This window comes from Pungitius pungitius, chromosome 5 (assembly GCF_949316345.1).
Source record: "Pungitius pungitius chromosome 5, fPunPun2.1, whole genome shotgun sequence".
NCBI classification, from domain to species: Eukaryota; Metazoa; Chordata; class Actinopteri; order Perciformes; family Gasterosteidae; genus Pungitius; species Pungitius pungitius.
In genome coordinates, this window is record NC_084904.1 from 1,192,917 (window position 1) to 1,207,258 (window position 14,342).

At 44.6% G+C, this 14,342-nt stretch overlaps 2 protein-coding genes across 3 annotated transcripts; both read left to right on the forward strand.

Moving 5' to 3' along the window:
- The first annotated feature begins 137 nt into the window (after positions 1–137).
- qng1 (Q-nucleotide N-glycosylase 1) lies at positions 138–5,492 on the forward strand. Of its 2 annotated transcripts, XM_062562154.1 has the most exons (7): positions 138–237; positions 1,155–1,373; positions 1,925–2,075; positions 3,204–3,316; positions 3,821–3,964; positions 4,628–4,823; positions 4,916–5,492. In XM_062562154.1, exons 2-7 carry the CDS (start codon positions 1,188–1,190, stop codon positions 5,143–5,145), a joined length of 1,020 nt encoding a protein of 339 aa, XP_062418138.1. In that variant the 5' UTR covers positions 138–237; positions 1,155–1,187; the 3' UTR covers positions 5,146–5,492. The 2 variants fall into 2 exon arrangements, with proteins under 2 accessions (XP_062418138.1, XP_062418139.1); XM_062562155.1 differs by lacking the exon at positions 138–237 and having other exon boundaries at positions 1,239–1,516; positions 1,928–2,075.
- Positions 5,493–5,961: 469 nt separating this feature from the next.
- LOC119225308 (kinesin-like protein KIF27) lies at positions 5,962–14,279 on the forward strand. Its single transcript, XM_037483080.2, has 15 exons — positions 5,962–6,514; positions 6,778–6,975; positions 7,107–8,086; positions 8,392–8,535; positions 8,818–8,994; positions 9,148–9,347; positions 10,048–10,139; positions 10,231–10,359; positions 10,715–10,926; positions 11,005–11,058; positions 11,238–11,408; positions 11,560–11,751; positions 11,869–12,096; positions 12,490–12,688; positions 12,807–14,279. Exons 1-15 carry the CDS (start codon positions 6,217–6,219, stop codon positions 13,391–13,393), a joined length of 3,861 nt encoding a protein of 1,286 aa, XP_037338977.2. The 5' UTR covers positions 5,962–6,216; the 3' UTR covers positions 13,394–14,279.
- Positions 14,280–14,342: the final 63 nt, after the last annotated feature.

A 14,342-nucleotide genomic window follows, 5' to 3' on the forward strand; every position in this document is an offset into this window, starting at 1 on the left:
AAATATATAATAGCAGTATATACATACACAGGTTTTCTTTCTTTGGCGTCTCCATGCCTATAACTTGGGATATTTTGTCTTCCGGGTTCCTCTCCTGACTCCCTGTCATTGGTTGGTCAGCCGACGATGAGCTCACAACGCAGCTCGGATTGGTCAGTCGCTGCAAACCAGGTAGTGAAAACACGAAGTAACACGAGCTAGTTGTGGGTGATAACGTTACTTCAGAAGCATTCATCGGTAAGTTAAGCTAAACATCCATGTGTGAATAAAAAAAAAAAGGAAAAAATAGTTGAACAGCATGTTTCCAACGAAAGAAACTGTGAAATCCGTATAATGTCCGTGTTAGTGGTGAGAAAGTCTGTTGCAAGCTCGAAACTGCCACGGTGCGTTTATTAAATGCACTTTGCTCGTCCTGTCTTCAGTGAAACGTAACCACGTGATGTAGGTTACCTGGTCGCACGGCACTGCTTTTATCCACTAATAACGTCTACTCGGCACGGAGAAAATATTGAGAATGAATGCCCTTCACCAAGCCGCTATGTTCGTCATCATTGTCTCCTGTTATCAATCTGATAGGAACTCGCAGGCTTTGCACACTTCAGATAGATGGAATAGATCCAGGCACATTTTACAAGTTCTCAAAGATGGACATAATTGAGTTCTTTTGGTTTTCATAATGGATGGTCCTGTTTGCAGGGCTTTTATGTTTTGTGCACCTTGCCTACATGAGGCGAGGATGAAGCTCCACCTTAAAAACACTGTAAAGGGAGTTTGAAAAACACCATAGATTTTCAGTCCTTTTTCCTGCTTTCATCCTTCCCATCATGACGTATTTTCATTGTGATTTATCTAATGAAGCACGGAGATTACCCTTCAAATGGATCCTCCACAGAATGAAGCACAGTGGTGTTTCCGCATGAAAAGGCGCCCACCAATGCATGTGCCCACAAAGACTGTGTAATGTGTCTGATTAGACTCCTCGTACAAAAGTACTGGCCCAGGATCACACAACAAGCAAATTAAGTGGCGGGTAATTGCAAATAAAAAGGCCTATGATTCACTTCCAGTGACGTGGAGCAGCAGAAGGGAAAAGGTCAAATATTGTCAGAGTGATCTTTGATCCTATAAACGACTGCTGGGCTTTGTATTCACAGGCGTCCCGTCTCCATTCGGTAGACGTGTCCACCATGGAGCCCATTCTGTTTCCTCGTGAGTCTGGGCAGTTCGTAGCCGGGCGGAGTCGAGATGTGTTCGTCGAAGAGGAAGGCGTGCAGAAGGTGGCAGAGATGCTGTACCACCTCCGACACAGTGAGGACCTGACCGCCAGTGGCTGGAAGAAGGCGAATCCGTTGGCTCCGGCTCCCACGTCTGACCAGGGGAGTGTGTGAACATCCAGGTCCACTCGGTGGACTCAGTGTGCACATGAACATCTCAAAGTACACATTGCAATAGCGATGGATTAAAAGAGGGGTCCGGATTTTTTATCTTCCATCCTGCTAGCAAAAAAATAATAATGGTAATTGTCTAATTATCAGCATTTTTATAACTACAGCTTTTTATGTTGTAGCCTATACTTTGCTTAAGGTACTTGTTTTACTTGAGAATTTGACATCTTATGATTTAGAACCACGTTACCCTAAATTTTTCATTAATGAAAACTGGTTCCAAATAATTAAAATAATGATGATTCGGAATTTGACAGTGAAATGATAATTCAAGGGAACAACTGGTGAATGGAATATCATCCATTAACCATCACCCTTAAATCTGTATATAAATAAGGTTGAGTGAAGAACTTTTTTAAACCAAATGTTTTGTGTAGAACAGTAAATTCCTGCTTTCTCCCTGCAGAGTTTGAGCATTTTGGTCTCCAGTTCTCAGACTTTTAATCTGCTCTCTTGATGATTTGTGTCGTTCCACGTTGCAGGCTCTGAACTGGGTGTTTGTTGTTGACACCATGAACTTCTCCTTTTGGCCCGAGAAAGAAAGTCAACAGTGTGAGGTGACCTATAAAGGGACCACGTACACGGGCTACTTGACCCTGTGTGCTGCCATCACCAGGGCCATGGAGGAAGGTGAGAGCACCAATAAATGATGCATCTTGTTTTTGGCCTACTTTGTTAGAAGGCTGTTACAACGGCATTTTATTTGTTTAAATAACAGTTTTAATGGAACACAGATTCAGCTGGTACACAAACTCACCTCCTGAAGTTGTGAAGTTGAGGTGATGCGTCATAGCTTATATTTGGTGGGTGGAATTTTAGCAGAATTCATCAAATGTACACAGAAAATAAACTCAATTGTGCTGGTGAGTAACCATTTGGGTGATAAAATGTCAGAATTATGAAGGCTCTTTGTTAGCAGCATCATCTCTGGAGAGAAAGATTTACATTCAAGCTCCTTTTTGATGTCTCTACTATTTCTTCCCTCCCATTTTTCTGTATGTCTTTGTTATGCACCGCTATCACCAATTATTGCATATGTGCCCTTTACTTCAACCTGACTGCTGGGGAAATTGCTTGTAGCTCTGCATGCCCCTGTGCATCGTTCATAATTAGTGTGACTGACTCCGGATATGAATCAATTATGTCTCGTATGGAATATTGCTCTCAATGTGTGGTCGCTGTGGCCCCTTATAATTACAACAGATTGTCTCAGAAAAGCTCAGGTAGCTCTGCTCCAGAGCGGGAATCTCAAGGGCTGACAGCCTGATATCAGAACAACTTATGTCATTTTAAGCCTCTAGCGAGAATTGGCTTCTCTGGAGTCCTATTCCTGTAATTATAAAACGCCATAACTTCCTAACTTAGTAGCTTGAGGGTGTTCTCTCCTCTCTCTCCAGTAGTAAATACAAATCCATCATCCTCCTCTCCTCAAGAGTTGACGGGATACAACTAAGTACATTAATTCACGGGTCACAAATGAGAAATATTTTCAGTTACTTTATAGTTCTCTTTCACTACATTTCAGATGGAAATATTGCACGTTTAACTCGACTCCATTTATCTGAAAGCTTTAGGTTCTAGTCGCTTTAAAATACAAACATATTATATGCTTGCAAGATTTGATGCAGTACTGCAATCCACCCACTATATGACATGTAATAATGTTGCGCTGTGTTTTTTTTAAATTATTCTTTGACTTGTAAATGACTATTTTTGGACTGTTTTATTAAATAGAGGAGCTGAATACTTGTTCCACAGGTGTACCCATCACTGATCCAAAGTACTTCTCCCAGATGAGCGTGGAGGAGTTGGGACACGTCCTCCGATCCGATAACGGAACCCCCATGCCCATGCTCCAGGAGCGCCACCAGGTTCTGTCCCGCCTTCACCACAACAGAAAAATAACGATCATCAATATCCACACGCTGCCTCGGTGACTCGACATTGGTTTCACTGTTGGTACATTCGTGCCTTGTGTCTTTGCTAAGCGTAGTATTTCACACTCCTGAATTCAAAGCTTACTTCTGGAGATCAATTCCAAGCACTTATGTTGCACAAAGCAGAAAAGATTGGCCAATAGACTGAACAAAGAAGGTACACAGTGTATTATTACATCTCCGGATAGCGCATGATGTATTTGCGCGCACACAGTAATTGTGTGTGGAGTTGCAAGTGTTTTTCACACAATTGAAAATAATACACGAAACCCCAACCTCACATACCATTCTCCTTGATAATTATTATAAGTATTTTTGTTACATCACCAGCTTAACTGTGGTCCGTTAACGTGTTAATTGAAGGTATGCTGCTCTTTACCCCCTTCTCATTGACGCAGTTAAATTTGAACACATCACATTATGAATCTTTCCCTCAAGGTGCTCATTGAGGGCGGTCGCGTGCTGCAGGAACATGGCGGAAGCTTCCGGAGTTTTATCAGCGAGGCCGGTAATGACGCCCGTAAGATGGTGGAACTCATCGTGAAGAAGATCCCTTCCTACAAGGACGAAGCTACTTATGAGGTCAGATCGGAGGGGACTTAGGGGGATACAGTTATGGAATATTTCATGTTTGGACATTTGCAGACATGTTAAGCCGGATCATTTTCCACGAAAACTTCCAACAGTATATTTTATTTTTACAACCCATCAGGTTTAGAGACAATGCATGATAATAATAAAAAGATGTACTAAAATGATTATGAATTCTGGTTGACTTGGTGTATATTTACTAACAAATTACTTGAAATTAACATAACCACATAATTTGGATAAGAACAACTCAAAGGGTATTTATCTTTTTAGTTTTGCATTCTTGCTACATGGCGTGCTTTAGTTTTCCTCTCCAATTATTTGTATGAACAACAAGTGTACTGCACATCTGTGAAGACTATTTAAATTCATAGTATTTTAGCAATATACATTTTTTAAAATCTTTAAATCGTAAAGGAAGTGTATCTGTGCTGCGAGAAATGTACTCGAGCTGAACTGCGATGTGAGAGTTCCATCTCCTGGCCAAAGACAGCGAGGCAGTAACGCTCCCTGCACATTAAACATTCAGCCCGGGAGCCAATTCTTCTTTTCCGCTTGTCCATTAAGGCCATCGTTTTGAATGGGACGCATCAGAACAAAACTCACATTAAGGATCTGTGAGCGAGTGTAGAGCTGTCCCACTGTGGCTTTCAGGGGAGGAGAATCTCATTCTACAAGCGGGCGCAGATCCTGGTGGCAGATTTCTGGGGCGTGATGGAGGCCAGAGGAGAGGGGGACATCATCGACATGGACTGGCTCACCATGTTTGCAGACTACAGGGTCCCTCAGGTGCTCGTCTACTTCGGAGCACTACGATACTCTGACGCGCTGATGCACACACTGAACCGCGGTGAGGCAGGAGTGTGTGTGTGCGTTTCTCTCTAGCCGTGAGGGAAGTCATTGTTGACAGACTGTAAAGTATAATCTCTCCATTTTAACCAGGTGAGGCGCTAAGGTCAGGAGACAGGAGAGAGGTCGAGATCCGAGGATGTTCCATTTGGTCTGTGGAGCGGATCAAAGATCGTCTTTGCAGGCTGGTGCACGAGAGGGACAGAGAGACCTGCAGCATCAACCCTGCAGTCATTGACTTCTACCTGTGGCCATATGCCAAGAAGCACCACAAAGAGATGGCCCACATTCCAATACACCACACACGTTGTATTTACTATTGACGAGCCGGCTGGCACCATTGCGTACAGTGCAGTGCTTGGCATCGGTGCCTTTTCCTAAGGATGAAGCCAATCACGTCTCTGTGCCAGATATATGTGCAAATTGGCTTCTCTTCAGCTGTAATAGAAACAGGTGTAGCGCTTTAATTTTACCCGTTGATTTAATTGTGTAGTAACACAGTTGTCCATTAGCGGTCAATTCAAATGTTTATGCAGAACATTTTCATCACACTTCTTGCTGTAAGAGTGATGATATACTGTATGTGAGAATACACAATGGACAAATTGGTGTATTTGCACCGGCTTAATCTCTGTGAGGTCAGCAGTGAAAATAAAATATTTTCTTTAGATTTTGGGACTTACTTCTTTTTTGAAGAAATGTTGCATTGCATTGGGATTGTATTTCACATCAGTAAATGCTTACCTTAAATTAGATGTCAGATAGGACATTTTTAATCTTTCAAAGAGAAAGCTCCAATTATGTGGAGTAATTAATATTTGGGTGCATTCATTTAAACCAGTTAAAAATGTTGTTATTCAATTCAATGAGTGTGTCCAAACGTTTGACTGGGACTATACATGTACTATATATAAAGAACTACACAGTGTCAACAAAAAGGATATTAAATATATATGTGATCATGTTTATATCACATGAATGGTCAATGTCACATTCCTTATCACTATATAATATGTATTAACAAATATTAATATTTTGGGTTACTATTAACTTTATGTATTTTGTTTTAAACTCCTGTTATAATTCTCTTGTTAGTCTGTTTTGTGAACCCTTTTCGTGTCGCTAGGGGGCGCTGTTGCCGCTCAGCATCACTCGGGCCGCCCTCAAAGAAGACTCTTGAGCGCGCTCTCCTCGACTGCTGCGGCACCGCGGAGGCGGTTTCCCGGGCAACAGAGAAACGACAACAAACGGGGGCATGGGCCAACACAGTAAACCGCCCAACAAGGTAAATCTCTGCCCGTTCGTTCACGTCAAGTGACACGTGAGCTCGTTGGCTCCCCCGCCGCCAGGTATCGCACCGTCACAGCGGCGTAATTCTAAAACACTTGGCCGTCATGAACGAGGTCTGTGTCCGGGTGGCGCTCCGCATCCGTCCCCTTCTTCCCAAAGAAGTCCTACACAACCACCAGGTGTGTGTGCGGGTGGTGCCGGGCTCGGCGCAGGTGATGCTCGGCTCCGACCGGCTCTTCTCCTTCGACCACGCGTTTGGACCGACGGCCGACCAGGACGAGGTGTACGGGTCCTGCGTGCAGCCCCTGGTGGAGTCCCTGGTGGAGGGCTACAATGCCACGGTCTTCTGCTATGGACAGACCGGGTCGGGGAAGACGTACACACTCGGAGGGGGGAACCTGGGTAAGTTTGTATCCCGGGGTTTGAGATCCAAAAGCTGGTTTTAAAAGAACTTAGTTTGAAAAAAAAAAAAATCACTTGACTTGAATAATGGGGCTAAATGTATTTTAACTTTCTGTTTAAACGAGTGAAAATGAGTCATCTTTACTTTGATGTTGAAAGTTATCTTTGTAATCTGGTCTCTTCTAATGCTTCACTCGTTGTTCTTTGGCACATGTACGTTGTGTTTTGGTTCTTTTGGCTATTGTTCCTTCCAAACACTTTAGAAGAGGGAGGAATCATCGACTGTGTGGCCGAGGATTTGTTCTTGTTGCTGGGGGAGAAGAGGAAGATCGACGATGACGTGGAAGCCACCGTGCGGGTGTCATACATGGAGCTGTACATGGAGGAACTGAGAGACCTGCTGGAGCTACACACCATTCACAACGAGCTTCTCATCAGAGAGGATGAAAGGGGAAACACAGGTCTGAAAACAACAAATGTGAGACACATTCTCTCATCCCAGAGTGACAAGTCTGACGCTTGTTTGGACCTGGCTTACTTCCGACTTTTCTCTGATAAACATTGTGCGCTGTGGTTCTGTTTGTGTTTTCAGTGGTGGTGGGGGCCAAAGAGACGGTTGTCACCTCAGCAGAGGAGCTACGAAGCGTTCTCGAGACAGGCAATGCCCTGCGCCGCACTGGCACCACGGGCATGAACGATCACTCCAGTCGCTCTCACGCCATCCTCACCCTTCAGCTCATCCAGTGTCACCACGTCAACAACTCCTCCTTACAATCGGTCCGCTCCTCCAAGCTCTGTTTAGTCGACCTCGCCGGCTCCGAGCGTGCTGGTAAAACCGGTAACACTGGAACGCGTCTCAAGGAGTCGGTTCACATCAACGCGGGCCTGCTCGCACTGGGCAACGTCATCCGCGCCCTCTCCGACCCTGGACGGAATCGCCGGGGCAACAGCGCACACGTGCCGTATCGCGATGCCAAGATCACTCGTCTGCTCCGTGATTCGCTGGGAGGCACCGCCCACACGCTGATGGTGGCATGCGTGAGCCCCTCTCACCAAAGCGTGGCCGAGACTCTGAGTGTCCTGCAGTTTGCATCCAGGGCCCGTCACATCCGTAACCGCCCTAGAACCGCATCGACTCAGAGGGAGGCCAAAGCGTGTGCCGCAACCTGGCACCCTGGTGAGGCTCGACTGAGCGAGCTTGAGTATGAATTACAGACACTGAGAGACCTGCTGATGGAGAAGGAGAGAGAGATGGAAAGGGAGAGGACAGGTGGAAGAGCGGGAGAGGGGGACAGCATCAAAGTGCCCATTCAGATGATGACATCTCGTCAAAATAATAAGGCGGACCCAGAGGAACCGACGCAGTACCGCCTCCTGGCACAGGAAGCTGCTGTCCTGCTTGCGGATGTCCCCAACCCCACTTCAAGTGCTTCTTTCAGGCAGCGGCTGCAGGATTGGCAGGAGAGACTGATGGCTGCCAATCGCTCATTACAAGCATATGAGAAGGACTGTTCAGATCCACCCCACTACAACACCATATCCAAGCTAAGAGAAGAACTCAGCAAATGCAAGGTAGTAATAGTAAGTGAAAAGTAAAGGTCAGATCCAAAAGGTCAAATGATGTATCATAAAGGCTACATTCCATTAAGGTGTGCTAGTGCAGTCAGGGACCTGCATGCTGACATATCTGTATGGAATCAAGCCACCTTAATGTTATTAGTCACACCTGCATGTTTTTACATTATTATTATTACAAGATGTCATGTCCACTGTGAAATATTTGTTTCCCTTATAGGTGACCATACTATCAAAAGCCTTAGTTACATTGACAATACACCTATTTTGACTTAAAGAAAAGCTCTCTCTTTATCTCTTAGAAGAATCTCACCATAGAGAAACAGCTATTGGAGCAGAGAGATGCAGAGATGAGGCAGGTTCAAAAACAAGTAGAGACACTTCTTCAAGAGAGCAAAACCCATCTCCAGGCCTTGGAGGAGGAAAAGGAACGCAGTCGTATACAGGTGAGTACAACAATAATACAATACAGACAATATAATACGGTAGAATCAGGAATCAGGATCAGGAAACATTTATTGCCATAATATGTCAGACATTTAGACATTGGACAACGAGACAACATAGTGCAAGGAATAAAATAAAATACAATGCTATAGGTTAGTAATCTAAAGCTATGGGTTAGTTTAAAAATAAAGGAATAAGAGTTAAAACAGTTAAAAAATTAAATTAAAAATAGAAATGGACACGGAAGAAACTGTGCACATCTTTCTGTTGAATTATTTCAGACTGAACAACTTGTGGACCAACAGATCCTGATTAACCAACTTCGCAGCGACCTGATGACCTTTAGGGGTGCAACCTCAGGGGCAACCGTGGAAACGGGGGCTTCTGGGAACTCGGGCAAGAGATCCCAGAGTGTCCCACTCATTAGAAACAGCTGTGGGCACGGACCTCCCAGGAGGGTAGGTTGCTGCACTGTTTTGTATTGTCTGTGTGTGTGTGTGTGTGTGTGTGTGTGTGTGTGCGCGTGCTTTGTAACGGTAGCACATACACTACGTACATTCAAATGTTCACGCTTGTGCATACATTCTGTCCCACTCCACGTGTGTTCTTAGATTCACTCCAGTCCCCCGGCGTATTCACTGGAGAGGGTGATGGCAGCCTTTAAGATGCGCAGTCACCTCCTGCTGGCTGAGATTGAGGAGAAGGAAGAGGTGTACTGTCCACTCATAAAACAACAAGCACAGAGCAAAGATGGGGATCGAGAGCAGGAGGAGGAGGAGAATGAAATCTCCGTGGCAACCATGGGGTTTAGGTAAGAGCCGGTGTAATACAAGCCTACTGATTCCGAGTCTTTGTCCGGCCCCCAGTGATTCAATGCAACAAAAACTATTTCAGCTAAAAGGCGTGGAATCCTTCACCCCTCACCTGCTCTCACTTTGTAGAGCACTGACCTCCATTCACTTACACGGAAAGAGAGACACTAGAGGTTTTTGTTTGTAAAATACAATCTTGGTTCCAAGGATAATCAATGTAATAAAATTTTGGTTTGGTCACACAAACCTAGCATGTGATGCTTTTCTCTGTGACCTTTTTCATTCAATACGTAATTCAATTATTTTAAGTGAAGCAGCAAAAAGGCTGCTTTAATCCCCTTCATTTTTATGATTATTAAAACTCATGAAAGACCTGGCGTTGGTATTCCTCACAACCCATTTTATACAGTCCGTTGCACTATGCCGTATAGGATGTGACACCCCTCGTACGTGTTGTAGAGATGAAGAAAGTAGCACTTTTACAGAAGATCAAAGGAGCCGATGTGTTCCCATGACTGAGGCACGGCTCTTACATGCACTCTTGATGAATAACTATTTTTCCCTTCTGATACCTAATAACGTGCGGTGTTCTCTCTTGTATACCACAAGAATACAAAAAAGGCACTTCCATTTCACAGACATCAATTTCATTCAGACAAGCTGTTATCTGCCTATTGAAATATTGTGTCCTTCCTCCAGGCGTTCCTTAAACCGAACATGGACCTGCCGGCAGAAGAAATCAGCTGAGAAAGAAAATGACTCTGACCTATCGCAGCCTCAGCAAGCTGCAGGTTTAGTTATATGTATTTGACTTTATTTTGCATTTACGTTGTTTCCTTTTTCTTTTCTGTACTCATATTGTCAGGTGCTATTTCTTCTCAGGGACCAAGGAGAACCACGCAAAGCGAGGCGAGGCGAGACTTAGAGCCAGCGTTACTCAAAAAAGGATCCGAGATCTGTCCGTTAACATGCGCATGAAGGAGGAACTCCTCAAAGAGCTTGACAAAACTGGTTGGTCTATAGAAACAAACACTGTGTATATTGGTTTGTATTTTTTACTCATACAACAAAGTCAACCAAAATGGAATGCTCGCCTTATTTGTTTGCCAAGGTTGGTCAAAACATTCCTGCAGAACTTTGTTTAGCATTGCGAGAAGTCTGCTGAGTGAATTTAGAAATTCAGGGACTGCAACAGAGAGAAAGACCAACTGTGGTTCTGTTGATATGATAGCAATGCTGTACTGTTTACAATGAGGAGGCTCATTCTTATTTCACATTTAGTCAACTGGGAAGCTCCGAAAAACGACTGCACAACACCAGTGAATCATAACAATATAGATATCTACAAGATGTATTTGTCTGACAGACAAGGAGACCAGAGCAGCGGACCGACATGGAAGACACCGTGAACGTGGCAGCAAAGCCTGCGTGTTGGCGAGCCTTTCCGTGCACAGCCAGCGGGTCCGATCGGAGATGTACCACAGCCTGCAGCACATGAGACTGCAGAGGGAACAACTTCGAAGCAGCCTCGTGCAGCAAAGAGAGTCCAGCTCCGGCGAAGAACCGGACCAAAAAGGGGTTAGCCCCAAAATGGGAAAAGTGATGAACATAGTTGATGCCCAGCGTGGGTGAAACATGACTTGTTTTTGTTCCTAGGAGCAAAGTTCAGGAGTTTTGACTGTGAGCAAAAGCAACCACCAGTTAAAGCAGGTACATATGGTTAGTGTAGATTATTCTACAGTATACTATAGCCCTCCTTCCCAATTATCTTTACCTCATTGTCTTCTTCTCTTAATTCCTCTCTTGTCTCCGTCCTCTTTCACCCTGTCCCTTTCTCTGCACCTCTTTTCCATCCCCACACGCCCGGCTCCTTCCTGTCGTCACTCTAGCTGCATGACTGCGTTTGGCTGGAGGAGGAGGAGGAGCAGGTGCTTCAGAAGAGAGCAGAGCTGCAGGAGCTGGAGGAGGAGCTGAGGAGGAGAGAGGAGGTTCTCGTCCGCCGAGAGACCTGTCTGCAACAGAAGAGCAAACTGGAGATCAAGATGCTCCGCTCCAGTCAGGTCAGCCTGTACATGAGGTGGTGCCCGTGTGTGTGTGTGTGTGTGTGTGTGTGTTTTTGTTCATGATTTAGCAAATCATTTGAGCATTTGATCTGTTTTCCAATGCGTCTTTCCGATATAAACACGTTTTTTTTAATCAATTACATTTCAGGCTCTAAGTCAGGACCTGGTGCGTGTGTCCTTGCGGTTGGAGTCTCTGGAGGAGCAGCTGCACAACAGCAGCACTTTGAGAAAGTCTGGAGGAGCCTCCATAGAGGAACTGGAGAAAGAGAGGGACATGCTTGCAAAGAGGAGGGGCACTCTGGACATGCGCCTGAAAGACAACAGAGTCCTCACTGAGGAGGTCAGAAAAACTGGTTGTGTTTATGATAGACGTGATATATTCCACAGTCTTTTGGGATAACTTAGTCATCGTTAGCATTTTTACTTTCTGCACTGTGATTTGTGTGTCTTCATGTAGGAGGAGCATTCCCTGCTTCAACTGGAGGAAGCTATTGACGCTCTGGACGCTGCTCTGGAGTTTAAAAACCGCTCCATCCAGGACAAACAAAAGAAGTTGTTAATCAAAGACTCATCTTTGCTGAAGCCACAAAGCAGCGAACCCGCCCAACTCTGTGATGTCATCAGGAAGCTGAGGAGGCTCGCCCCACCCGAGGCTTCGGAGCTGCTGGTCAAATATTTCAACAAGGCAAAGTCAAATGCATGCTCTCCATTACAGCGTTCTTACCATTGGCTGAATTTGGCTTCACTGCCTTTTACTCTGCTTTCCATTACTTTTTTTATTATTTGCGAGAGATTAGTGTTTCTCCATCTCTTCTCCTCCGCTATTTACCTTGACTAGCGTCCGACCTCAGGTGATATGTTTCTGTTAGACAGAAATATGGCTGCACTATTTCTGTAATGATAATTATATTATACCTCCCATAATGGTCCCTCTATTGTCCATCGCATTTCCAGCTGACTCCCTCCCCACGACCTGTCTATAGAGTATAAACAAAGTAACAGACGTGTTGTCTGTGATTATGTGTGCAATTATGTGTTTTCTCTGCTCTGTTCTCTCCACAATGTTTAATCTGGCCAGGTTATTTGTCTTCGCGAGGAGGGGCGCTGTTTGCGTTTGCGTTGCGAAGAGCTGGAGCTTCAGACCGGAGAGAAAGAGGTGCTGCTGAGGGAGATGGAGGTCTCCATGCAGCGCCTGGCCCTAGACGCAGACCGCAGGCTCACCCAGCAGCACCATGATCACCAGAACAACATCCAGCTACTGCTGCAGAGTCTAAAAGGTGAGGAGATTAGATCAGCCCGGATGAAGCTGCATAGACATGAAACGTTTGGTCCTCACAGAAACTGAATGCACAAGGATTTTTGACGTTTTCTCTCCCTTGGGGCTCGTGTGTTTAGATGGTGGTTCTGGAGAGTCACAGCAGGCTATCGAAGACAAACTGCAGCATCTGGAGAAAGAGCTTTTTTTCTACAAAAGCTCCAGTCGGCAGCTTAAAAAGAAACTCAAAGAGCTCATCAGTGACTCCCTTCACCCCGTCGCTCTGCCCTCACACACACAGGGGCACGGACAATTACACAGTGTGCAGTTAAACCTGAGTGCAAAAGAAACCCGGACGCACAGCGATGAGGCACAGGGAAGGACACAGGTTGGAACAACACACACAGAGCTGCACGCTGAGCACAATCCTCATCTGAAGAAACACGCATATCAAACATCCTCGGCTTCTGACCTGCAAGCACGAAAAACAAGACAGATGCCTCAATATGACCAGGCACACACAAGGTCCCTGGGGAGAAGGGGTCTCTCCAGGGATGCTTTAGAGATGACACCAGTCCGTTTGTCTCGCAGAGAGCTGAGACAGATCTCCCCAGCTGACCTGCAGGTCTCTAGTTCTGCCACTAGGGGGCGACAGTCTGTTGTGGAGACCAGCACTGATTCAATACCAGAGGACTCCATAGAAGTGTCCAGAAACACCGACAGATGATGTTATCATGGTACTTATGAGTCACTTGGTAGCGGAAGTGTGTACATCAGATTAATGTTGTTTGCTAGTAGACAAAGTAAAATATCTGTCAAGATTAACCAAGCTCAAAAATGCATAGAATAGTTGGAAAATACTTATTTATGGGCTTTGTCGGGTTTTGAGGTCATAAGTCGACACACAAAAATACTGGTTTAATTAATGCAAAGGCATTGCCAGGCATCTATGTTAAGTTGAACAGGTTTTTGTTATCCATCGTTCTATTTAAACGACAGAACTGCTGTAGATTTAATGCCACAAAATACTAAAACCATGGAACAGCAGAAGTGTCGTAGCACTCTTCATAGCACTCTTCATAGCACATTTTGAGATGAAAGACTTGTCTCAACTCAAGCCACACCCATATACAACGTAGCACATTACACGGTCCTTTTGTTTCTAGCCTTTGTCCTGGATGAAGAACATAGAACCTGTTTTAATACTGTATGTATATTGTGTGAGAATGAGCTATTTAATGTGAAAGCAGCACTTTTTAAATGTCATTGTTGTTATCTAATGGTATCTCACCTTGTATTCATCAACCTTTTGTTAAATGTATTCAAATAGTGACTTGTGAAGAGAAGTTATTTGTCTGTCACCTTTAATTTCCAGCACCGTATCATTTAAAATAAGCACTAGACTGGATGCATTGCTTTCTGCACTACAAGAGTATGGATTTGAGTACTACAAAGCGGTAGTGTTTTTTTTAATGAATTTGATTTACACACAAACTTGTTTGATCTGTGTGCACTTTTACATGTTAATTGATGTGTACTTTTTATTTTTTTGTGTGACCCTCTGCATTAAACTTTCTTATATGCATATCTTACCATCATGCCAGTACCGTGTGGGCTCATTCCATCAAACCTTCCCCCAGAGCCCCCATCACAGAAAAAGGCTTCATCCCTCAACA